The 26,211-nt window shown below is 46.8% G+C and overlaps 1 protein-coding gene across 2 annotated transcripts in view; it reads right to left on the reverse strand.

The window, feature by feature from the left end:
• Window positions 1-3,792: 3,792 nt before the first annotated feature.
• The window catches only part of IL1R2 (interleukin 1 receptor type 2), a 39,312-nt gene continuing 16,893 nt past the window's right edge, over window positions 3,793-26,211 (reverse strand). For both annotated transcript variants that reach the window (XM_043918513.1, XM_043918514.1), the window contains exons 2-9: window positions 23,546-23,673; window positions 22,349-22,607; window positions 20,219-20,399; window positions 16,409-16,580; window positions 13,350-13,412; window positions 9,999-10,134; window positions 8,338-8,480; window positions 3,793-4,623 (exon numbers count right to left, since the gene is read on the reverse strand). In XM_043918513.1, coding sequence (XP_043774448.1) covers window positions 4,442-4,623; window positions 8,338-8,480; window positions 9,999-10,134; window positions 13,350-13,412; window positions 16,409-16,580; window positions 20,219-20,399; window positions 22,349-22,607; window positions 23,546-23,612 — 1,203 coding nt within the window. In that variant the 5' untranslated portion in view covers window positions 23,613-23,673 and the 3' untranslated portion in view covers window positions 3,793-4,441. The remainder of the gene's footprint in view (window positions 4,624-8,337; window positions 8,481-9,998; window positions 10,135-13,349; window positions 13,413-16,408; window positions 16,581-20,218; window positions 20,400-22,348; window positions 22,608-23,545; window positions 23,674-26,211) is intronic.

Here is a 26,211-nt window from a genome sequence, read left to right on the forward strand (position 1 = left end):
ACCGCAGGTAGCTGTCATTTATTGTCACCTTTGTAGAAGATTCCACTGTGCTATGACATCTCAGTTTATGTACCCATTGTCTTGTCTAGTGGGCATCTGCGTTGCTTCTACGTGTTTTTTTTAAACTGCTCTAGGACGGAAACTTTTAAACATAGAGAGATTGGTGTAAGGAATGTCCTACGCGCCATGACCGGTGTAAGCAATGATCAGCACGTGGCCAATCTTATTTCCCCCACATCACTCCCACTCCAGCACTAGACTTGTGCACGCATGCTAAGTTGCTTCCGTTATGTCTGACTCTTTGCAACCCCATGGACTATAGCCTGTCAGACTCCTCTGTCCAGAGGATTCTTCAGGCAAGAATTCTGGAGTGGGTTGCCATTTCCTCCTCCAGAGGATCTTCCCAACCCAGGGATCAAACCCACATCTCCTAAGTCTCCTGCATGGGGAGGCGGGTTCTTTGCCTCTAAGGCCACCTGGGAAACCCAGGTGTCCCACTTACTCCTTGATATTATCATAAATCAGTGCCCCAGACTCCCCAAGTGTCTCCCACTTTCTCTGACGCCGTGACCCAGACTTCAAATCTTTGGGGAGGAGAGGAAATGCGTAAGGGAGCTGTCAGGCAGAGTCTGGTAGTGGTGGCTCTCCCGGCTGCAGGCTGCTTCTTTTCTGGGTCATGGCTGAAGCCGCCCAAATCTGAAGGTGGGGTGAAGAGCCCTGGAGGAGGTGCCCCAGGAGGGAAGCAGGACGAATGCCACGTGGCCCCCGAGCTGAAGACCCAGCAAAGGAGAAGGCCCTGGAGCCGTTCACAAGGTTCTCACCTGTCCGCCTTCTCCAACCTCACTTTCCACTCCTTCGCGTGAAAGTTCCTGATGGGTGCAAAAGACCTCTGCCTGCACCGTCTTACTTCTCTTGCCTTGCCAGCTTTGAAAACAGGCAAAGAAGGGGAGAGATGATAGTAACAGGGAATCTAAAATGAAGGGTCAAAACTGCCCATCATCTCCTTGTCCAAACCAGCCATCTGCAAACCTTTTCTGTAAAGGGCCAGAGGGTAAATTCTCCAGCCAGAGCTCCACTACTCAGCCCCACCTTCAAAGAGCCAGGGGAGCCGTGGACAGAGCATCCACAAACAGGCCTTCCTGTGTCCTGATAAAGCTGAATTTATAGAAACAGAGGCCATGCTGGATTTGGCCAGAAAACTCATTTGCTGACCTTTGGTCTAAACAATACAGCTATATTTACTTCTGTCTATTCCTGGGTTATTTTTGTTTGTTTGTTTGGCCTTGCCACTCGGCTTGTAGGATCTTAGTTTTCCCGACCAGAGATGAAACCCGAGTCCACAGCCATGAAAGCCCTGGAGTCCTAACCACTGGACTGCCAGGGAATTCCCACTATGGTTTTTGATTATTAAACAGCCAAAGACACTTAAAAAAAAAGATAAACAAAAAGAACGAAAGCCTCTATTAACGACTGCAGGGTCAGTCCTGTTACTGCCCCCATTTCTCAGATAAGAAGACTGACCCACCGTGAGATGGAAGGCCATCCTTGGACCCATGCCTTGCTGCAGGGTCACCAAGGCAGCTTGGCATGAACCTAAGAAACACGTGTTCAGTCTCTGGGTTTTGCTTTTCTCCTTGTCTCAATGCAAACAAATTGTAACATGGCCGCAACCACTTAAACTGCATATCGCAGGACACAAGAGTGGCTCCTCTCTTGCTGTCCGTGCGTCCCACGCGTGAATCGTACAGACCTCCCCTACGCCCACTCACACGAGAGTGCTCACCCTCCGCTCCAGGCCCGAGATTGTTCTGATCCTTAGGCCAGAAGGGCTCCACCTGCTAGCCTATTAAGGGGGAACGTCTTTAACCTGAGGGGCTGTGAGGTCAGGCCTGAAGCTGGTTTCCCGGGTAACCAATAAGCCAATCTGCATCAATTCCCTTTAGAACCGGTAGCTTCCTGCTCTTCCCTGGTAGCTCAGCTTAAGGAATCTGCCTGCAACGCAAGAGACTCAGGTTCAACCCCTGGGTCGGAAAGATCCCCTGAGAAGCAAGTGGCAACCCACTCCAGTGTTCTTGCCTGGGAAGTCCCATGGACAGAGGAGCCTGGCGGGCTGCAGTCCAAGGGGTCACCGAGAGTTGGACACGATTGAGCAACTGACGCTGCCTGCTCCCCCAGGAGGGAAGTGCCACCCTGTGCAGCTAGCCAGCCACGGTGGGCTGTGGCTCCAGGACACCAGGCCCCATCCAACAAGCCACTCGTCTCTGCCACTGTTTCCAAGCTTTCTTGGGTCTCCAGCCTCGGCAATTACAAGACTTGTAGACCTGCAGGGTGCAGTCCAATTGTATAAGACAATTACTGTTTTGCCTACAAACTTCCCTTAATACTATAAATATCCTGGTCTCAGAATCTTGATAATTATCACTTATAACTGAGGCATAATGTTTCATCATCAGGGTGGTAAGTTTCACTGAATGTTATCTCCTGTCTATTTTATTGAATCAGGTCCTAAGTTCCCAGGAATAGCAGTACTGGGCATCTCTATGGTCCTCATAGTGGGGTACCGCAGAGGGGAGGCTTGTGGTGTTTGCCACTTTCTGTGATGTAAATTCTCCCACCAGAGTTGGTTTTAAGCTACAGTATGACACCACCGAACACAGTAACTGGCTCTTTTGCAAGCCGGTCCCAGGTGGCGCAGGGGTAAAGAACCTGCCTGCCAACAGGAGATGCGGGAGACTCTGTTTCGATCCCTGGGTCAGGAAGATCCCCTGGGGTAGGAAATGGCAACCCACTCCAGTGTTCTTGCCTGGAGAAGTCCACAGCGGGAGGAGCCTGGAGGGCTACAGTCCATGGGGTCGCAGAGTCGGACGCGACTGCGCCCACACGCACAGGACTGGACGCTGGTCCCAGCACGCCCCTGGCGTCACATGCACTCCTTGCCACCTCCCAGTGCCCGTGTTTGCACGGCATCACAGGGTGCGAGCGTGACTGTTTTGTAGTCATCTTGGTATCACCTTTTAACACTGGATAGCGGAGGATGAGATGACTGGATGGCATCACCAACTCAATGGACATGAATTGGAGCAAACTCCAGGAGACGGCGAAGGACAGGGAAGCCTGGCGTGCTGCAGTCCGTGGGGTCACAAAGAGTCAAACAGGACTTAGCAACTGAACAACAACAAAAGTGTGTGAGTGCTGATTTAATTCATCTCTGGTTATCACTGAAACCATGGTTCCCTGGTGCATGTCTCTTCTGCAATTCTTCACTCATGTTCCTTCATCTGTTCAGTTCTGACACCTTTCTTAGAACCCTGAATCACTCTGCAGATTATAGTTATTAATGCCTTGATCTTGCTTGGCAATTTGACATTTTGCTTTTATTATTCTATTATGCAGAAATTATAACATAATGAATCCTGCCCATCTTTACTCTGGTGGTTCTTTTATTGCTATAAAGAGAATTCATCCTATTTTCTTCTATTCTACAAATAATTAAATGCCCAGGGAACAGCAGGCTTGATTTTAGGTACAGGGAATATATAGTCGTGCTCAAAATAACATCTCTGCCCTCAAGAAGCTCCCATGCTGGTGGGGAAAACAGACAGAAAAGAAACAAGCAAATACATAATGGAAGGTCTGGTGGGGTAAGAGCTAAAATGACACAAAGCGTAGTGGGTGGGGGTCAGAGAGGGATGGAAAGAGAGGGTCTCTTATAAGGGCCTGTGGGAAGATCACATTTGAACCAAGACTTGAATAGGTAAAGGAGTGAGTCACGCCAATTTTCCTGCAACTCGATTTTTAAATTTAACTCATTAACTTAGCAGGAATTTATTTTTGGTATATTATATAAAAGAGGCTGTGATTTTTTTTTCCACAATGTGTATGCAATCATCTCAACACTCTTCCTTTCTTTTTATTTTCAGAAGTTTAATTATGAAAACTGAATCCATTTCTCCATTCACTAGTATGTTATGTATTTTTCAGACCATCTATTTGACACTACCATTTTCTGGATCATCGTTTTAAAAAGCATTTACCAATTTTTGAGGATTCTACCTCTTGAGTATTTCTAAATCATCCTTTCCAGTTTCGAGATAAAATTCCACTTTTCCAAAAGGAAAACCATTCCTTCACTATTTTTGTATCTAGAACATCTGCCACAGAGCATAGCCAACATAGAACTTTTAACACATTTTTATGAAATGAATAAATGAATTTCAAAACTCATTTCGATGTTTCCAACTCTTATTCAAAGGGCACTTCATACCCACCCACATGCACACTGGTTCCCGTGATCTGGTTTCACAATAAACATTATGTGGACATTTCAGTCTCTCACTACAATCCACTATAAACACAGTAGCTTTGGTAAACAACCGAGGACAAGAAGAGCATCCTTCACAACTGAGCCGCTTCCGTTGGAAAGGACTTGGCTTGATGTGAACTATTTTATTTCCTTTATTTTACTCGGATAGGATTGCGAGTCTGGATGGCCAGTCTTTAACTCCATCAAACCATAGTCTTTTCCAGTTCTGCATTTATACCGTCTGTGTATCCATATGCCCCCCAGAACCAAGATGACGAGGAACAGGGGGGCAAGCATGATCTCCCAGGAGAACGTGGCGGCTGTAGGAAGAACAGAGACACATGAGAGGTGAACAAGCTCCTGTGGCCAAATAGGACACTGCCGTGCACTCTACAGGGAAGGAAACTGCCTTCGTTTCTTCTAACATGTATGCACTGATTTTCAGAAAGTATGTCCCCTACGCCCGGATCAAGGGTACCTGAGAATGATATTGGTGGCATTATGGAAACAAGGAGGGTAAAACAGGAATCTACTGGCAGTCCAGTGGTTCACTAGAAAAGCCCCTGAAGCTGGGAGAGACTGAAGGCAAGAGGAGAAGGGGATGGCAGACGATGAGATGGTTGGATAGCATCACTGACTCAATGGACATGAATTTGAGCAAACTCTGGGAGATGGTAGAGGACAGGGAAGCCTGGTGTGCTTCAGTCCTTGAGGTCACAGAGTCAGACATGACTTAGTGACTGAACAACCAGTGGTTAAGACTCCAAGCTTCCAGTGTAGGGGGCACAGGTTTGATCCCTGGTTGGGGAAGATCCCATGTGCCCCACAATGGGTAAAGAAACAAATAACAACAACAACAAAGTCAAGTAGAACAAATATCCATCAGAGAGAAGCAGTGTAGATTTTGGCGGTGGGGCGGGGCATGTGTCAAGGTCTAATTTTGTTCCACCTGCTGGACTGTATGCAATAAGGTGTCTATCAAGGTCTTTGCTGGCCAACTGTGATGTGGTCATGGTATAATATGTCCTTCTCCAGGGAGTCTTGGTGTCAGGAGGAGTCAGTAAAGTAACAAAGGAAAAGAAAAATTTGGAATAAAGGAGCTTTAGGTGTCAAAATTATTGCCGGGATCCAGTTATTTTAAGTTCTGCTCCTTTGCAGCTCTGTGTTATGAAAACATAGGAAACAAGTGTTGATTAAAAGTTACCAAGTGGTGCAGGAGAGGGGTAAGTTGGGAGGTTGGAACTGGCATATATACACGATATAAAATAGATAACTAACAAGGACATACCATATAGCACAGGGAACTCTACTCAATACTCTGTAATAACCCATATGGGAAAGAATCCAAAAAAGAATGGATGCCTGTCTGTGTATAACTGAACCACTTAGCTCTGCACCTGAAACCAACACAACGTCGTAAACCAACTATACTCCAGAATATAATAACAATTAAAGTTTAGAAAGCCAACAAGTATATTTTCACACTTTAAAATGGTGACTGTTACGGTATGTGAATAATAGCTCAATAAAATAAATATAAAAGCATAAAAAAAAGAGTAAAGATGGAATTAGAGAGGGTGTAGTTCAGATGCAGAGAACAAACGAACGGATACCGAGAGGTAACAGTAGGGGTGGGGGATGAACTGGGAAGTTGGGACTGACATATATACACTAGTGATACTGTGTGTAAGATAGATGATTGATGAGAATCTACTGTACGGCACAGGAAACTCAGTGTTCCGTGGTTACCTAAACGGGGAGAAAATCCAAAGAAGAGGAGATAAACGCAAACATAGAGCTGATTCACTTTGCTGTGAGCAGAAATTCATACATTGTAAAGCAGCTACGCTCCAATAAAAATTGATGAAAAGGTTAACAAGTGTATTACTTGTTATAGTCACAAAAGAGGCTCTGATTATTGATCACACATGGATGAGGAGGCCAGAATTCTATATTTCTAAGCTATTATTTATTCTACTCTGTGCAGATTTGGGGGAAAAAACACAATCTCAGGCAACTTCTCCAGATGATTCTTGCATCTTAAAATTCCACAAACCGAGCGAAGTTTTCATTTTTCAAGCAACTATTGGGAGGCACCTCTGAGCCCTGGTGAAAGCTTTCAGCTGTGAGCTCTGTGATTAGCCACAGCCAACCCAGCAAAGGACATGCAAGGTCAGGGCTCACGTCCTAGAAATGTGAGCAGGTTCCCAGCCTCAGGACCAGACACGCCGTGGCTTCCTCTGGGTTACTGCTCTGCAGCCTGGCAGTGGATCCTCCATTTCTAAGTCTGCACCACCACCAGCTCCTTCACAGAGAAATGATCTGAGACGTCAGGCCTTGCTTCTGTGCTCTGACAACGGTTCTCAAAATACATCATGAACGGAGCTTGCTAAGTATCAGTCTTTGGCCTCCCCCCCACCCCAGAGAATTTCACTGGGTAGGTCTGGGGGTGACCCGGGAATCTGCATTGTCAACCAGTGGCTCAAGTGCAGGATGGTGGTGTGTACAGATCACAGTTGCAGAGAAGTTGTATTGCGTGGTCATTCCTGCCCTGAGACTTATCCAGATCCTCAGCTTTCCACTAAAAGCTTGCCTGATGTTTCAAGTTAAGGAATTTAGCACTTTTCTATGTATGGGAAGATGCAAGAGTCTGGGCTAACTAAAATCGATCCTTTCCTATACATCTCAGCTTTCTGGGACCAGTATCTCGTAGTTTTTCACAGCCTCCCCCCGCCCACCCCCAGCTCCTCCGTAGTCACTGTAGGAAGTGGGTGCAGCCTGGTGGGGGCCTGGACCATAGGTATTGTTCTTCCTGGGTGCCCTCCAGAAATAACTCTCAACTTAAAAACAAACAAACGTCTGCAGCTGCCTCCTCTGCAAATACCCAAACGTGGGCAGCTGTGTTTACTGATTGTGCTGAGGCCCAGAAGTCAGGGTAAGGTCCCCAGTGGGAGTCACTTTGTCCCTTCCCTTCTTGTCCTTCGAGCAGTTGACAGACTACATCACTCACACCTCCCTTGCCTGCTCAGCACTCAAACACTGAGAAGAAATCGATCTGTCAAAATGATTTTTTTTATTTTGAAAGTTGCTCAGTCGTGTCCGACTCTTTGCAACCCCACGGACTATAGCGTCCATGGAATTCTCCAGGCCAGAATACTGGAGTGGGTAGCCTTTCCCTTCTCCAGGGGATCTTCCCAACCCAGGGATCAAACCCAGGTCTCCCAAACTCCGGGAGGATTCTTTACCAGCTGAGCCACGTCAAAAGGATAAATCAGGTTTTTCTTTTCTCCTTGTTTCAATGTTCTTCCCTGAGTAGTGAGCTGATCCAGCTACAGTCTTGCACTTTATTTCCTGATGTTGCTATTATTTAGTTGCTCAGTTGTATCTGATTCCTTGTGACCCCAGGGACTATAGCCAGACAGGCTCCTCTGTGCATGGGATTTTCCAGGCAAAAATACTGGAGTGGGTTGCCATTCCCTTCTCCAGGGGATCTGCCCAACCCAAGAATCAAACCCGTTTCTCCTGCATCACTGGCAGCTTCTTTACCACTGAGCAACCTGAGAAGCCCTATCTCCTGGTGACTGATGGCTTGAACCCTAAAGCCACCTGAGCTCTGGGTACCTCCCAATTCCCAGCCCTGGGAGGATGAAGTTTCTCAACCTCAGGATGAAAAACCTCCCACCCGCCTCGAGGGCTCAGGGAAGCACACTGGCCCTGCTGATCCGGCAGAACCACAGGAGACACGGGGTTTGGTTTTGTTTTGTTTTTTAACCCTATCACAGAACCATTTTGTCTTTTTTCCAAAAAATCAGCTTCCTCTTTGAATCTTCCTTTGAGTATAATCTCCCAAAGCCTGCCTCCACCCTACCAAAAACATTCACAAAAACGAAGAGATGTGTTTTCTGAGCTCCACTAACAGAAAACTCACAGACTCACTAAGTAACCACCTGCTGAATCAGGACCTTTGTTTCCCATCCACAGAGCACCCAACACTTGTCTTTCCCTTTCACAACTCACCCCCCCAAAATCCATACCTTCTTTGACCGTGGTGCGAAGCGTCTGGAAACTCATCGTATTACGGACAACACATTTAAAATCCGTGTGCAAATCCTCTCTTCTGACGGGATCAAAAATCAGTGGCACTTCAATGTAGTTCTCATTGTTTTCTGAGTATGCCCTGAGTAAGAAAAGAGTGAGCTCAATACCCACTGTCAAATGCCCGCTTGTCTTTTCAATACCAACACCTACACGCTCTCAGAGCTCCGCTGTACTCAAACTGATGGCTCGGTTTACCAAGTGAGGGCCACTTGCCATTACAGTTGTTATTTATTTGGGAGAATTTCTAAGCCTATTCCTGAAGGTGAGAATAACTCTTAAGATGCTGGTCACTGTGATAGGATGCTTGTGACGATGAGAACTTAGAGAAGCCAGCTTCTTTGGATAAATAGGTGGGGGTGGTGGGGGGGGCACTTTTTAAGGCTCTTGATGAACAGTGAACCATTGGTGGGAACAGAAATATCTAGTCTGGAGAAATTGGACTCTATGACCAACAAATCATTTGCATATTGAAGGGAGGGAGGGAGTTTCCAGGAATCCCATCCTCCTCAGTGTCTGCTCTCATCAGCATTCACTGCCAGCTCTCACTCTGGAAGTTCAAGTTCAGAACCAAGGGCGGCAGACGCGGGGGAGGGCTCTAGTCAACATCACTGCCATTTGTAATGTTCCAGGAATCCAAAGATGCTTCACATTACTTAATAGTACAAATAAAAATATCGTGGCTGTGGATCCACTGTGACTATTTTTTTTTTTTCATCTATGGGGGAAAAAATAGGCTCCTTTAAGTAAACGGATAGTATGAGCAAGCTGACATGTGGCATGTGAGTTCTGCCCAAACTTCTTGCAACGAGGATCCACAAGCAAAGGGCTGTGCTAACCACGCCTAATTTCTATCCACTAAACTGCATCCAGAAAGTTCTTGTTGGATAGATCTTTCCAAAAAGACAAGAATTTGGCAAGCAAAAATTCAGGCAAATTCAGAGTACTGACACCACAATTTTAAAAATCCTTTATAATTTGGAACATGGAAGGGTCTGCCTTCCTCACACAAAAATGGTTCCCATTTACAAGGCCTGACTGTTCTGCGTTCAGAGTGAGAAAACATTTTAAAGAGATAAAGGCTTTTGAGAACAGAATTCTTGCTTTCTTTCATAGCATCCTTCCTTAGAGACTGTGGTAGCCCACGGCTTCCTGAGAAATAGGCGGGGCTCAGATCCTGCGCTATATCTCAAGGTCTCTTTAAGGGCTGTGAAAATGTTGGACTCTCAGGTTGCAAAGTCAGAAATGGACACATCTTAGCTCAAAGTATTTGTTTGAAAACTTTAACACTCCAGAGAAAAAGGTTTAATTAAACAACTAGAAGAGGAAGCACCAACCAAGTATCAGGCTGCTATTCAACTCATAGCATTACAAGCCTTGATTCTCAAGAGCAGTTGATGATTCTTAGCAAAACTCAATGTCGAAGATGCTAAAAATCCAACGGATTAGAATAAAAAGATATACATAGGTTTATACTGTGTACGTGTGTGTGCGTCATATAGGATGGGTTGGCTAGGACACTGTCTGTACAAGAAGTGAGCCTGTGGAGGGTCACAACAGCTCTGCCCGGGGGACAAGGAAGATCCCCCCCATCACTTACTGGCGCTCCCCCTCGGTCACACGGCCCCCGTGGTAGGCGTCCTCTATGAGGGTGTTGTTGGCCGTCCACCACAGCAGAGTGGTTGTGTGTATGCCGGCTCCCAGAAACACCTTACACGGGATTGTCAGTCTTGACCCTGTAACAGCAAGACATAGCGCGTCAGACATCAGAGCCCAGCTGGCGGACAGGGGTCAGGTCAGGGGATCTGAGCAGTGGGCCTTTCCACTTCTTCCCAGACACCCTCACCACACTACTGTTTTTTCTTAGAAGGAATCTTAGCTCCCTTAAGCTTTCACCTAGAGCGTCAGTATTTACTAAGCATCTCCAACTCCTTCCTCATGGCAGATGGAAAGCCAAAGGCAAACAGCTTCCCAAGGCCACTGGGCTCCTACAGAGCATTCTGAAGTCCCAGGCCACCTTCCTCCACAATTCATTCTCGCTGCCTCCAAAAATGCGGGTGTGTGTGTGGATTCTCTTTGCCCACTGCTGGCCTCGGCTCTCCTGTTTGCCCAGGGAGCTCTCCACCCAGGTCGTGTTCATTTAGGATTAACCCTTTCAAAAGTCACTGTGTTTTACATTCATGGTCCAAAAGGATACATGCACCTCAGTGCTCATTGCAGCACTATTTACAATAGCCAGGACATGGGAGCAACCAAAATGTCCACAGAGGAATGGATAAAGAAGATGTGGTACATATGTACAATGGAACATTGTGTATGTGTGTGTATATGTGTGTTAGTCGCTCAGTGGTGTCTGACTCTTTGTGACCCTGTGGACTGTAGTGCGCCAGGCTCCCCTGTTCGTGGGACTCTCTAGGCAAGAATACTAGAGTGGGTTTCCATTCCCTTCTCCAGGGTAATCTTCCTGACCCAGGGATTGAATCTGCATTGCAGGCAGACTCTTTACCAGCCGAGCCACCAGAGGAGCCCAAAGAAGATGCGGCACATATATGCAATGGAATATTACTAAGCCGTGTAAAAGAACAAAATAATGCCATTTGCAGCAACGTGGAGAGACCTAGAAATTGTCATGCTGAGTGAAGTAAGTCAGACAGAGAAGGAGAAATATTATATGACATCCCTTATATGTGGGCTTCCCTTGTAGCTCAGTCAATAAAGAATCTCCCCGCAGTGCAGGGGACCCGGGTTTGACCCCTGGGTTGGGAAGATCCCCTGGAGGAGGAAATGGCAACCCACTCCAGTATCCTTGCCTGAAACATCTCATAGACAGAGGAGCCTGGTGGGCTACAGTCCATGGGGTCACAAAGAGTTGGGCACGACTGAGCAACTTAACACTTACATATGTGGAATCTAAAAAGAAATGATGCAAATGAACTTACAGAACACAAACAGGCTCACAGACTTAGAGACTGAACTTACAGTTGCCTGCAGGGAAGAATGGGGGGAAGGGATAGTTAAGGAGTTTGGGATGGACATGTTCACACTGCGATATTTAAAATGGATCCAACAAGGACCCACTGTACAGCACAGGGAACTCTGCTCAACGTCACGTGGCAGCCTGGATGGGAGGGGAGTTTGGGGGAGAATGGATACACGTGTATGTATGGCTGAGTCCCTTGGCTGTCCACCTGAAACCATCACAACATTGTTAACTGACTATACCCCAATACAAAATAAAAACTTCTTTCAAAAGAAAAAGCCACTGTGTTTTACATGAAGGGTGAAGGGTACCTTCTACAGTTGTGTGATGTGATAGTCCTGAGTCCCTTGCCTCAATCACTGTAAGTTTTTTTTTAGTCACCAAAGTGGGGAACAAAAGAAGAAACCCTTCGCATCCGTGTCTTCCTCACGCGTGACGGGCCTCCCTGGGGCCTGGCCTTTAACCCCCTCGGCCCCACTGCAGGCTCAGAAAGCCTGCTCTTGTTCTTCCTGCACGCCCCTCTGACCTTTAAAGATTTCTCAGGCGGCAGCAGCCCATTCAATCCGGCCACAAGTGACTCTGCCAGGCACATCCATGCGTGCAAAGCAACGGGGTGGGAGGTGCAGTTTTGTGGGCTGGGGAACATGGAGGAGCCAGGGTCAGCACTGACCTGGGTCCCCACCTCCCCAGGCTTCCAGAAGGGTCTTCTGAGAGCCGAGATAGCCTCGGGAGCTGCAACTCAGGTGTCAGGCCGCAACCCCAGCATCTGCAAGAGCCCCCTAGGCTCCATGGTCACCAATTAGAGTTTAAAATATAAGGGTTAGTTGCTCAGTCGTGTCCGACTCTGCAGCCCCACAGACTGTAGCCCACCAGGCTCTTCCATCCAGGGGCTTCTCTAGGCAAGAACACTGGAGAATACCATTTGAGCCACCAAGGAAGCCTCAAGAACACTGGAGTGGGTATTCCCTTCTCCAGGGCATCTTCCAAACCCAGGGATCAAACCCAGGTCTCCTGCATTGCAGGCAGATTGTTTACCATCTGAGCCACCTGGAAAGCCCTTAAAATACAAGCCTAAGACCAAACAGAAGGGATAGGTAGGTAGACAGATAGACGGATGGATGGATGGATGGATAAATGATTGATGGATCGATAGACATGTGATTGATAGATTGATAGATAGATAGACAGAACTCTGCAGCCAGGGTTTAATAATGAGCATAAGACCTAAAAAACGATTATATAAAAACAAACAGACACAAAAGGTGCAGGCCTCACAGACACACAGGCCTGGGTCTGAACCCCAGCCAGACTCAGCTGTGACATTTTGACAGACACTGAGCCAATGACCCCCACCACCCTCAACCCAGGCATCTTCTGGAAAATGGGAGAAATAAGATCATTCCACAGGGTTGATGTTGGCATTGAAAGACATCTTATTAGACTTAACAGTGTTTGATAAGAAAGTGTGTGCTGGCTGGAACAGTGAAAGGGTGAAAAACGAAAACCTCTGACAAGCATTACCTCCCTTGACCCACTGACCTGATATTAAGTGACAAGGAACTGTCTCCCAGGAGCTGGCAGGGCAGTCTGAGCCTTGGGCGTAATGCTAGCATTAGCCACATGTGGTGAAGTGAATTATTAATATTTTAAATACACCTCAGGTGCTGCCTGGGACATCATGCCATCCATTCTTCCTTTCGTGTAGTTAACAATGGTCACTGGAATGTTTTGATTTTTTGCATTGAGTTTTTTTTTAGGTAGAGTTTTCAAGAAGTAAAATATGCATGCTTCCCAACAATACCATTTCTAAGAACATTTGACAAAGAGAAATGTTCCCTCACACTTGTTAATTCTTGATGGGGTAACAACATTGTTATTTCTTGCAGGGAGGGTCTCCACCAGAGACCTGCAGGGGTCCCGGAGCCCCAGGTTTGGGATTGCAGCCACCCCCATGGGTCACACGGTCCTTACCCAGCGAGGCTGAGATGGTCTGGTGGGGAGAGATGATCACAGGAATGGTCTCCTCATCTCTTTCTGATAAAGACAGGAGGAAAGGAGATTCAATGAGGAAGCGCTTCATTGCGAGCTGAGGGTCAGGATCTATTGTTTAGCTAATTAGCTAAATTCTCTTTTGCAGCAGAGCCAGACATTGTGAGACTCGGCTTTTGTCTGGCAAAGGAAACTGGCTAGCCACGAAATTGAGGCTCTTTGGCTAATGCTTTTCCCAGAAGAGAGATTACTGGAAGAAGCCGCAGTTTTACACACATTCCTCTTGCAGATGTTCTATGCTCTGCGATAACAATTAACCATTCCACTCCCCGGCTTCCTGAATGAACCCTTAACAGGAATGTTCTCCATGTCCACGGGATGGGTGTTATGCCAAAGGCTCCTCACCCTAAAGTAGCCCCCTCCACACCTGCCATAGGATCCTGGAGTCACTTCTGAAAAATAAAGAAGGCACAGGACATCCAGAACCACCTGTTTGTGATGCTAACCCCATGTGTGTGAAGCTAAGTCACTTCAGTTATGTCAGACTCTGCGCAACTCTATGGACTGTAGCGTGCCAGGCTCCTCTGTCCATGGAATTTTCCAGGCAGAATCCTGGAGTGGGTTGCCATGCCCTCCTCCAGGGGCTCTTCCCGACCCTGGGGTCAAACCTGCGAATCCTGCATTGGCAGGCGGGTGCCCCTGTGAATGGCCGCCTGGGAAGCCTGCTAACCCCACACTGAGAGAGAAACAGGGAAACCCAGCTTGGCCACCTCGGCTTGTAATTGAGGAAATTGACTCTCTGTGGAGGAATCAGAGCCCAGCTCCCCAAGGGGCAGTTCTTCCAGCAGCTTGAAGAAACTAGGCATCTGAACTGGGGCAGAAAGGACAGCAAAGGGTGGATGAAGGGCTGCCCATGTCCACCATGGCTCCTTCCTCATGTCTTCCACTAAAAAGCATCTGAAACCCTAATGGGATAAGCTTTAGGCAGCATCCCAGGTGAGCCCAAAGAGCAGCCGGCTTCTCCACTGTGACCGTGATCATGACCAGGAGCCTGCACCTCCCTCCAAGGTCACAGGGCGGCTTCAGGGAGGCAGAGAAGGGGAAAAGATGCCCCAAGGACGAGAGACATCCATGGGTTGAAACTCCAGGGCATGTCAGGATCACCTGGGAGCTTATTAAACATGGGCTGCAAATTGTTTCTTATTCAGTAAGTCTGGGAGGAGGTCTGAGAGTCTGCGTGTCTGATGAGTACCCAAGTGATGCTGCAGCTGGCGGAGGACCACCCTTGAAAACAGCTGAGATACAGTGTGGTCGAGACACAGGATAATAGGTAGGTTGGCGCCCCCTCGTGTTCCTGCGCAGTATCACAGGAACAGGATAATGGTGGAGGGGGGCGGGATTCTAGGGGATCCCCTCTGCGGGGGAGCAAGGGGCTGATGTGATTGAATCCTCACCAGACACAGAGATTTCCATTCACGGAAGATTCGATTTTCCCTGTAATAAGACCGAATCTCTGTATTGTCTGGGAGAAGAAAGTCTTTTCCCTTCGTAGACTAATTATATACCTGGACATAGTTTCAAAGCTCTCTGAAATGTCTGTGTGTGTGTGTGTGTGTGTGTGTGTGTGTGTGTGCGCGCGCACGCGCGCGCTCACTTGCTCAGTTATGCCCAACTCTTTGCAACCCCATGGACTGTAGTCCGCCAGGCTCCTCTGTCAATGGGATTCTGCAGGCAAGAATACTGTAATAAGTTGCCAGTCCCTCCTCCAAGGGATCTTCCTGACCCAGGGATCTAACCCTCATCACGTGCATCTCCTGCACTGGCAGGCGGATTCTTTACCACTAGTGCCACCTGGGAAGCCTTTAAAAGACCCCGGTTGTGTAGTTATTCAGTGTATAAAGTTAAGAGAAGCACCGTACTGTCCAGAGCAGGGGCCAGCACTTCACCACTTGTGTGCCTCACGCACCAAGCTTGATGCTCAGCACAGAGGAGGCGTGGAAGAAACACGAACAAGCTTGACATGCTAATTGGTACTGTTCACACATTATTTTCAGGTAGAACTCATTTAAACCCATGAGAGCCCTTGCTATTTCAAATTCTGGTTTCAAGAGCCACGAGACACGCTTGTGTGTTAGTCACTCAGTTTTCTCGGTCGTGCCCGACTCTTTGCGACACCCTGGGCTGTAGCCCACCAGGCTCCTCTGTCCAGGGAGTTCTCCAGGCAATAATGCTGGAGTGGCTAGCCATTTCCAAATCCAGGGGATTTCCACAACCCGGGGATTGAACCTGGGTCTCCTGGACTGCAGGAAGATTGTTTACCATCTGAACCTTCAGGCTAGACATGCTTGGGGAAGATCAAAAAAGAGAGAGATTTTTCACCAGCTATGCCAATGTGTAGACTTCTCATTGAGAACTCCAAAAAATCCTAGTATCCTAGAATTAGGAGAAGGAAATGGCAACCCACTCCAGTATTCTTGCTTGAGAAATCCCATGGACAGAGGAGCCTGGTGGGCCACAATCCATGGCATCACAAAGAGTCGGACACAACCCACCAACTGAGCACGCATGCACATCCTAGAATTAGACACAAAATTACGGCAACTGTGTTCTGATGACTGGCCCTCGATGTGCAAGTCTTCCAGACGGACCTTGCAGAGGGACCTTCCATGTGAACTACTGTTTGGCTCCCTCTAGTGGTGTATATCTTAACTTCAGACTTGGAACCCTGTCAACTACCCAGGGATTCACTGTTTATAAAATCACCCAGCTTTCTATCCTTCCAAGTGTCACACACGTCTTACAAGCCTGGTGCTGAGAGATTTGCCATATCTGTTTTCCTCTCATACCAAAGACACTCAAAGAATTCTACGTGAAATTAAACCAATATTGTAAAGCAATTTTCCCTCAATTAAAATAAAAAAAAAATTCAATCAAGAGATAACAACCTGGGGAAAAAAAGAGTTCTATGTGAGCCCTAATTTTTCCCTTGCATGCTTGTTGCTGAACCAGGGTACAGAGGTTTCTTGATGGCAAGTACTCACTCTTGACTTGGAGTTTGATATTCCTGGTGATGTTGTATTGCCTGCCTTTGTGGGCAAACGTCATGGCACAGGTATAGTAGCCCACGTCCTCCATGGACACGTTGTTTACGAGTAAGCGAGTTCCCCTCACACTGAGAAACTTCTTGTTGTCTTGATCCAAAGGGACAGAATCCTTAAGGGAAAACGTTTTTCAAAGTTACACTGTATCCTTGTACATGTATGGCTGAATCCCTTCATTGTCTACCTGAAGCTATCACAGCATTGTTCATCGGCTATATCCCAACACAAAATTAAAAGTTTTTTAAAAAGTTAAACTACAGGGAGCGGGGATCGGGATGGGGAATACGTGTAAATCTATGGCTGATTCATATCAATGTATGACAAAACCCACTGAAATGTTGTGAAGTAATTAGCCTCCAACTAATAAAAAAAAATTAAAAAATTAAAAAAAAAAAGTTAAACTATATTCTAATTGATATCTCAAAAGCTATGAACAGCATCAGTATTATGCATCACTATTGAATTTGCAACCCAAGAATCACCTTGGTATTTACTTTGCAAATGTTGTCCTTTGGGACATGCTTTTAACTGTATTTTTAGGGGAGGGAGTTTGTTAGCATGTAAAATAAAATGACTAGATTGAAAAGAATGAAATAATGCCATTTGCAGCAACATGGATGGGGCTAGAGATTGTCACACTGAGTGAAGTAATTCAGACAGAGGAGAAATACCATATGACATTGGTTATACGGGGATTCTAAAAAGAAATGATACAAATGAACTTATTTCAAAAAAGATACAGACTCACAGACCTAGAAAACAAACTTATAGTTGATGGGGGGAAGGATAGTTAGGGAGTTTGGGATGGACATGTGCACACAGATAAATTTAAAATGGATAACCAACAAGGACCTACTATATAACACAAGGAACTCTGCTCAATGTCATCTGACAACCTGGATGGGAGGGGAGTTTGGGGGAGAATGGATACATGTTATGTATGGCTGAGTCCCTTCGCTTCACCTGAAACTATCACAACATTGTGAATTGGCTATACCCCAATGCAAAATAAAAAGTTTGTAATAAATGGCTGGGTCTGTTTAACTACAAGGTTTAAAGCACGTTTGCTTTGGCAAAACGGGGAAAAAAAGAAACTATCTTCTTTGACAAAGTAGGCCATTAAAATATAAACATATTTATGGCCTAACTGCTGCCTATAGGCCCTGGGAAACATCCAGAAAGGAGTGCTATGATGTAGTCATGGTGAATGCCCACAAGAGTTGATCTTGCAGTAGTCATGTTAAGAATCATTTCAAGTTAAAGAGTCAGGAGAGATGGAGAAAATTTTGTAAGAGAAAACCGAGTTTGAGACATGAACCCGCACTTCTCCTATGGACAAAGGTACTGCAGGGCACAGCAGAGGAAACACCTCATGAGCACAAAATGTTCTCAGGAACATCTCTTTCAAAACCAGGACGACTGCAATCATCGAATATAACCCTGAGTCATTTCACAGACTTATCTGAATGAGAACATGGGCATAACTGGAAGAGTTTGTCAGCCACATGACTCATTAAGTCTAATTGAACAATATACTTAATTAAAAACAGAGATTTCATCATTCCCAACACATGTGATCAAATGTGAACAAACCCTAACAGGGCTGAGATGGTAAAGAACCTGCCTGCAATGTGGGAGACCCGGGTTTGATCCCTGGGTCAGGAAGATCCCCTGGAGGAGGAACTGGCAGCCCATTCCAGTATTCTTGTCTGGAGAATCCCATGGACAGAGGAGCCTGGCGGGCTACAGTCCACGGGGTCCCAAAGAGTTGGACACGACTGAGCGACTCCCACACACACAGAGTGTGGGTTCCTGATTAGTGTACTTCAAATGTGAACAGTCTCTAGTGTGTCAATTAAGTTTAAAAAGTTAAAACAGGGCAGAGCCACATGGTTCTTCCAGGGTCTGCAAGTCTCCAGGGTTGCCCGTGTGGCAGGGATGTGTGCATTCTGGCCTCCACGGTCAGAGGTCTGACTTCATCCTCTGCCAGCTGAGTGACCTCGGGCACGGTGCTCACATCTGTGTGTCTCCCTTTCCTAATCCGTAAAATGGAGATATTAACAGCCCCTACTGCACTGGGTTCAAGTCGGAGAGCTTAGAACAGACTTGGACACAGTACATGCTCAGTGATGGCCAGCACTCTTAGGACGGGAACTGATACCATTAAGTGCTACCAGGATGCCCCTGTCCACCCGTATTTACACACCAAGCACTGCCCAAGGTCTTTCACACCCTGTGCTCCATTTCAACTGGAAACAGTCCCAGGTGTGGGAGGGATGAAGTGCCGCCTTGCAGAGAAAACAGGTTCAAGAGGGAAAAAGCTGACCAAGGCCAGACAGCCGACTGGTCACCCCCCAGAACCTGTGTTCTCTCCTCTATGGTAAAATCTCTCACTTGACCTTTTTATGCCCTTACGAAACCTCTAAAAGATCTTTTTGCTTTTATGTTCTTATGAAACCTCTAAGATATCTCTTAAGAGATCCTCTACTGGGTGGACTAATTCATAAGAGCTGGCTACTTACTGGGTTTGCTAAAAAGGTCATTCAGCTTTTGCTATGCCATCCTATACAAAAAAACTGAAAGGACTTTTTGGCCAACTCAATATTTTCTCTGAAAATCATTTAAAAGTTTCCAATATTAAATTGACATACTACACTATTTTGTAGTTAGAATGCTTGTCAGGTGGTCAACCTATTTTTTTTTTTTTACTAAAGTGTTCATCTCTATCCATTTTTAAACAAGTAACCATACTTTTTAGTATCAATTCCCAGCCTATATTAGGGGTCAGCAAACTTTTTTCTGTAAAAAGCCAGAAAGTAAATATTTTAGGCCTATGGTCCACATGTCTTCTGTCCAACCACTCGACTCAGCTGCTGCTGCCCCATAAAAAGAGAAACAAATGAGCATGCCTCAGTAAAACATTACTTACAGACACTGAGATGTGAGTTTCATATCATTTTCACAGGTCATGAAATATTAGTCTTCTTTTAATTTTTTAAACCATTTAAAAATGTGAAAACTATCCTTAACTGGATAGTTAACATCCAAAAATGAGTAGCAGCTAATATTTAAAATGGATAATAACAAGGACCGACTGCAGGGCGCAGGGAACTCTGCTCGATGTCACGTGGCAGCCTGTGTGGGCGGGGAGTTTGGGGGAGAGTGGATAGATGTACACATATGGCTGAGTCCCTTGGCTGCCCGCCTGCAACTATCACAACATCGTTAATTAAATATACTCCAATACAAAAGAAAAAGTTAAAAAACAACAAAGGAGGGGCAGCTCACTGGACCACGGCTGTCGTTTGCCCACCCCTGGTCTACACAAGGGAGCTGACAACAGTGTTTATTGAGAAAGACACGAAATTGTGTTTACACCAATATTTACTCCTTTAACCCAAAGGTTAATTTTCATGTGCTTTTATAAAAACTCTATTAACACGAATATAAAGTTGTTAAACAGTTCTTTCTAAATTTCTATAGACCCAGCATAGAGTAAAAAGCTACTTTCTTCAGTTTTTATTTATTCTGCATTCATTTCACACACTGTCTTTTCAAATCACTATCCGAGGATGCTTACTCAAGCCTTATAAAGATGTATAGAATATACTAATCATGACCCTTTTAAAAATCACTGGTTAAAAAATAGAAATAGAAAAGTGAACATATTGCCTTCAGAATAGGCATTTTATATCTTTTCTATGGCTCTTCAAACATGCATTCATTAAATGGCAATTTTCAGAGACGTACCTTGTACCACTGAATCTTCACGTCAGCTTTGTTGTCGATGAATTCGCTCAGATCAGGACAAACCAGTAGCCCAGAGGCTGACAAGGGTATAATTTGGGGGTAGAAGATGAGCGGCACAGAGGCTTCTGTCTTCTCGAAAACCCTGAGCTCGACGGACATTTTGTCACAGTAAGAGGCATTTCTGATTTAAAAGGGGAGAAAAGAATACTAAATGGCAAGGCAAAATGAAAGTAAAACTAAATGAAATTAAGAATAACTTCCCCAACCTCAGTGAATAATTCATTCTGTATTTTTCTCATTAGTATTGTAGCATTTCTGTCCCTAGTCCTTTTGAACCTTTGGGGGGCAGAAAAAGTACCATGTCATAATTATCAGATAGGAATGGTGATGTATTCTGCATGTTTCTCAAAGGACCCTTCACAAGCCTGCTTTCAAGGCCATTGAGGTCACTAAGAAGAAATTCCAGTTTCCTAGTGGAGAAGGAAATGGCAACCCACTCCAGTATTCTTGCCTGGAGAATCTTGTGGACAGAGGAGCCCAGTGGGCTATAGTCCCATGGGGTTGCCAAGGGTCGGACACAACTGAAGTGACTTAGCACACGTACACAAGAAACTCCAAGTCCTCTTCAAAGGGGTCTACACCCTCCCAGGTTCTGGGGAGGTGTTTCAGCATCCCCCCCCCAGGTGGGGCTTCAGCACAGCCCCAACATGCTCCAAATTCCCAGCCCAGGAAACCTTGTCCAGATGGAGAGACAGTTTCCCAAGAGCCACTGTTTCCATAGGAAGAACATCCCCTTTACTTCTCTTGGAAATCATGTATCAACTGAAATCAAATATCAGGAAACTTAAGATCTTTGGATAAGATCTGTGAAGTCTTTTTTTCAATACTGCATGGGGGAAATGAACTTGGTAAGTTTGTTTGGGTTTTATTTTTGGGGTTGGTCTAACAATAATCTCAATATCATCATTCTATCAAGACCCTGGAACTGAGGAAAAGGCAGAGGCCAAATGGTGATATTAATAGAAACAGAACTGGAAGGCTGCGATGGACACATAGACTGTTGATACTATGTATAAAATAGACAGTCACCGGGAACCTACTCAATGCTCTGCGGAATCCAGAAGGGAGTGGGTATGGCGCAGACACAGCTGATTCACTCTGCTGGGCAGCAGGAACGGACACAACTCTGCAAAGCAACTCTCTGCGCTGGTTGCTGTCATGGCCAACTCTTCGCCACCCTTTGAACTAGAGCCTGCTAGGCTCCTCTGTCCATGGGGTTCTCCAGGCAAGAACACTGGAGTGGGTTGCCATTTCCTCCTCCACGGGATCTTCCCGACCCAGGAATCGAACCCACATCTCCTGTGTCTCCTGTACCCACTGAGCCATCGGAGAAGCCCTGAAGCAGCTACACTCCAATTAAAATTTAAAAACAAAAATAAATTCAGCTGAATATTAAATTTTTTTAAAGGTTAAAATGGTAAATGTTATATTATCCTTGTGTTACCACAATTAAAGAGGAAAAAAAGCAGCAGGACAAAAATGGGGGAACTAAGTCCCATGCCAGGAGCTGTGGGTTCCAGCCTCAGCTCCACACCCACCACCTGGGAGAACTTTATGGGTTTGGCTCTCCCCGCCCAATAAGCATTTGTGTTAACTTCTCCCTAAAGTCTCTCCCCGGTCTCCAACTCGACTCGGGGTTCTGCATGTATTCCCTAAGTCCTTGTGGATTCAGCAGCGAACAACATAAACCACGCCCCTGTGCTCTGGAGTGTATGTTCTAATGGAGTGGACGAATCCTTAAATACATAAAACCAGTATATGTGTGTCAGATGAAGACAAAGAACTTCAGGTTCAGGAGAGAGAGGGACAGGAATCCTGCTCTAGACAAAGTCACCAGGGACATCCTCTTCAAAGAGGTGACACTTAAAGATCCCAGCAAGGGGAGACAGGGCACCGTGAGGATGTCTGGGACAGGCTCCCAGGTAGGAGGTATTGCAGGAACAGGGAGGCAGACGTAAAGTAGGTTCCCACCTGTGGGCTGCATTTGGAAGGCCAGGCTGTTATAAATGCCATGCAAGCATCCGCTGTGGAAGAGCGCCCCTCCCCGCTTCTTGTCCCCAAGGGGCTGACCTGACAGTGCAGATGTAGGTGCCGGAGTCTGCCTGGGAGGCTGGCACGATCCAGAGAGCTCCATCTTGGACCCACACGCGCGACTCTTCTTCCCCTGGGACCGCCAAGGCGGAGTCATTTCTATGCCACGTCACGTTGACATGGGCGCTGGTAGACTCCCAGTGGAGCACCTGGGGGCACCTCAAGACCAAAGGCTCCCCTTCTACCTTGAACCATGTTTTGGGGTGCCTGCCATGAAATCGGCAGCTTCCTGCGGCCACTGAAGGACAGAGAATCCACCGTCAGGTTTTGGGGTCTCTCCGGGGACACCACGTGCCCTGATGATGTGGGGTCCCACCAACAAATCTGAGAGCTCACAATGCTCTCAAAGCTCCCAGATAATGACATTAGGGCTGCTAACAAGTTCCATCCACATTTTGTGGGAAAAGTTAAATTAGGTTCACAAGATAACAAAAAAATTTTGGTCTTTTTTAAGAATTTTTTTTTTTTTAATGTGGACCAGTTCTAAAGTCTTTACTGAATTTGTTACAATACTGTCTCTGCTTTATGTTTTGGATGTTTGGCTGCAGGGCATGTGGGATCTTAGCTCCCTGACCAGGGACCAAACACACAGCCCTTGCATTGGAAGACAACCTTACTGGACCACCAAGAAGTCTCAGGTTTGGTCTTATTTTTGACTTGATGACACCTGGTCATTCAAGGTCGATATTGATTGAGTTCAGCTTAGTGCCAACACATTGTATGGTAAAAATCCAAAAGCACCTTTTATCAAGTGCAAAAGCATGGTCTTTTTGGTTTGTTCCTTTGGCAGGAATGACTGACGCCCACAGCAAACTCATCCACCAGAGGAGACTGGCAAGAGAAAACTCTTGTCTCCTACCAAAGCACAGATGGTCATACCTTGCTTCTCGGCAACAACAAAATATCCCTAGATAAGCAACTCCTATTCCCAGGTGGCTCAGTGGTAAAGAATCTGCCAGCCAATGCAGGAGACATGGGTTTGATCCCTGGGTCAAGAAGATCCCCTGGAGAAGGAAATGGCAACCCACTCCAGTATTCTTGCCTGGGAAATCCCATGGACAGAGAAGCCTGGTGGGTTACAGTCTATGGGGTTGCAAAGAGTCAGCTTAATGACCAAACAACAACATCCCCAGAGAAGCTGCAGGCAAGCCCCTCCAGCTGAGAGTCACTACTTACCCGTGTGATCCTCAGACTGCACGGCGAAGGGGGACACGCCCATTATCAATACGGACAAGAGGAACATGGCTCCCAGAAGCTTCTGGAGGACACAGGGAGGGGAGACTGCCAGTCCTGCCCAGCAGGGCCTAGAGGAGGAGACAGACGGGGCGGTGGTCACCAGGCACCACCAACACCAAAAGGGAGGACCCCATGAGGATGGTCCTGGGCTGGTTTCTGGAGCCTTTACCTGACAACAGAAACCTTTTAGCCTAGATTTTTTTTTTTTTTTAAACAAGAAAACTCAAAATTTTTTGAATCTGTTCTTCCTCTCTGGCAAGTTTCGCTGGAAATAGGAGTTTTGTATCCTAAGTCTCTCCGTCTTCCTGAAACACACCTTAGCACTCCCTGCTCTTCGGCCCAAGAGGTTCTTTCCTCACCTAAGGCCGCTGCTAGTGTCTCGGCTCAAACATCACTCTTCACGAGGTCCTCCCTGACCTTCCCGTATAATTGCACCCACCTCTGCCCCAACACTCCATCTTTCCTTTCCAGCTCTCCTGCTCTCTTGACGTTTGTCATCAACTATGTCTCTTCTCACCTGCATGTAAGCTGCAGGTGCTCGGGATTCTAATTCATTTTGTTCAGAGCTGCTTCCTAATTCCTGTCTGTTGGGAATGAGTGAATGAGTCACAAAGTCAAAAGGCCCTCATATTTAACTTGTCAGAGAACTTTTGCTATAGGCCTTATGGATTAACTCTTATTTTACACACAATTCTGACATAACCTGAGGAATTCTATATAATCTGTGGTCTAGAGCAACCCAGAGGAAAAAGCAAAATGAGGGCCAAAAACTGAATATTTTACACAAGTTCACGAAGCATTCCTCCCCATCAACCTCCCCAAAGCTGGAGTATCAGATGCCCCCTGTACTTCCCTCCAGCCCCCCCGCACCCCCACACCTCCCCCCCGGGCCATCCGCATCGGCCCCAGCCCCTCTCACGCTCTATCACGGTTGCCTCTTGTATCACTAGCCACTGCCCCAACAATGCTGCTAGGCAGGCAGCCCCAAACCAATGCCACAGAACACCAGTCTTCCATTCTCGCTCACAGGACTGTGGGTGAGATCGAGGTTGGCCGACCTAGATTAGGCTGGGATAGGCTCAGCTCTGAGCTTCAGGTGGGACCCAAGTCCGCTCCATGGATGTCTCACTCTCCTCGGACCAGTGACTTTCTGGGAGGTGATGTTCTCATGTGATGGCAAAACATAAACAACGTGGGCAAAAGCACGCGAGGCCTTGCTTGCTCAGAACTAGCTCACTCTTGTTGGCCCACATTCCCTTGGTCAAAGCCAGACACGTGGCCAGACGTGCCATCTGTGGGGCAGGTAAACACCCCCGCCTGTAGAGGGAGGAGTTACCCCAGGAGGGAATGAAGTGGGCGCCATCAGGCCTTGGACCACACCTGTGGATCCCAGGGGTGGGGACAGACGAGGACATAATACTCAGCGGCTCAGTGTCCAACTCTTTGTGACCCTCTGGATTGTAGCCCGTCGGGCTCCTCTGTCCATGGGATTCTCCAGGCAAGAAAACTGGAGTGAGTAGCCATGCCCTCCCTCAAGAGATCTTCCCAACCCAGGGGAAGGTCGAACCCACATCTCCTGCACTGGCAGGCAGATTCTTTACCAGGGGGCCGCCTGGGAAGCCCACGAGGACAGAGGCTCCATCTAATTCAGTTTTCATGGACTGCACGGTGCCCACTCCCAGAAAGTACCAGGGAATGTGTCCAACTGAAAGTCTGCTAGGAAACTGGGAGTGATGCATGAATCCAGATAAAAACATCCTTGCCAGCACCCACCTTCATATTCTTGAAGGAGTTTGGCTTGTTCCCCTTTCCTAGCACAGATGGCATTCAGAACGGCTCACAGTAAACCCAGCTGGCTCTTAGCTTGCCAGGGCAGTGTTGGCAGACAGAGGAAGTGACCCTTGAACTCTAGAAACCTCCCCCACACCTCATCACTGGGCAACCACCAGAAGATGGGGGCTCAGAGCTGTGTCCTGAGCACCCCTACTGGTGACAAGTGGTGACAGGGAGGGCCTGAACTTTCCCCTTGGCTGGATGTCCACTCTGGGCTGTCTCACCCTCAGCTCTTCCTGCTTCTACTCCTGTAACTTCACCTCTAAACCTACCCAAGGTTCACCAGGCCATTTACTTAGCATAAAGCTCACCCCAACATTGACCATGTTGCTTTATCCTCTTTGGACAGGGACTTCCCTGGTGGCTCAGATGGTAAGGAATCTGCCCGCAATGGGGGAGACCCAGGTTCGATCCCTGGGTCAGGAAGATCCCCTGGAGAAGGAAATGGCAACCCACTCCAGTATTCTTGCCTGGGAAATCCCATAGAGAGAGGAGCCTGGCAGGCTACAGTCGAAGGGGTCGCAAAGAGTCAGACACAACTGAGTGACTAACACACGCAGCTAATCACATCCTAGTTGTACTGGTCCTAGCCAGACTCATGAGATCTCCGGTGAGGACTGAAAGAAATAGGAGTTAAACACACGTACAATCAATATCAGTAGTCATGTATGGATGTGAGAGCTGGACCATAAAGAAGGCTGAGCACTGAAGAACTGATGCTTTTGAACTGTGGAGCTAGAGAAGACTCTTGAGAATCCCCTTGGACAGCAAGG

This window comes from Cervus elaphus, chromosome 11 (assembly GCF_910594005.1).
Source record: "Cervus elaphus chromosome 11, mCerEla1.1, whole genome shotgun sequence".
NCBI classification, from domain to species: domain Eukaryota; kingdom Metazoa; phylum Chordata; class Mammalia; order Artiodactyla; family Cervidae; genus Cervus; species Cervus elaphus.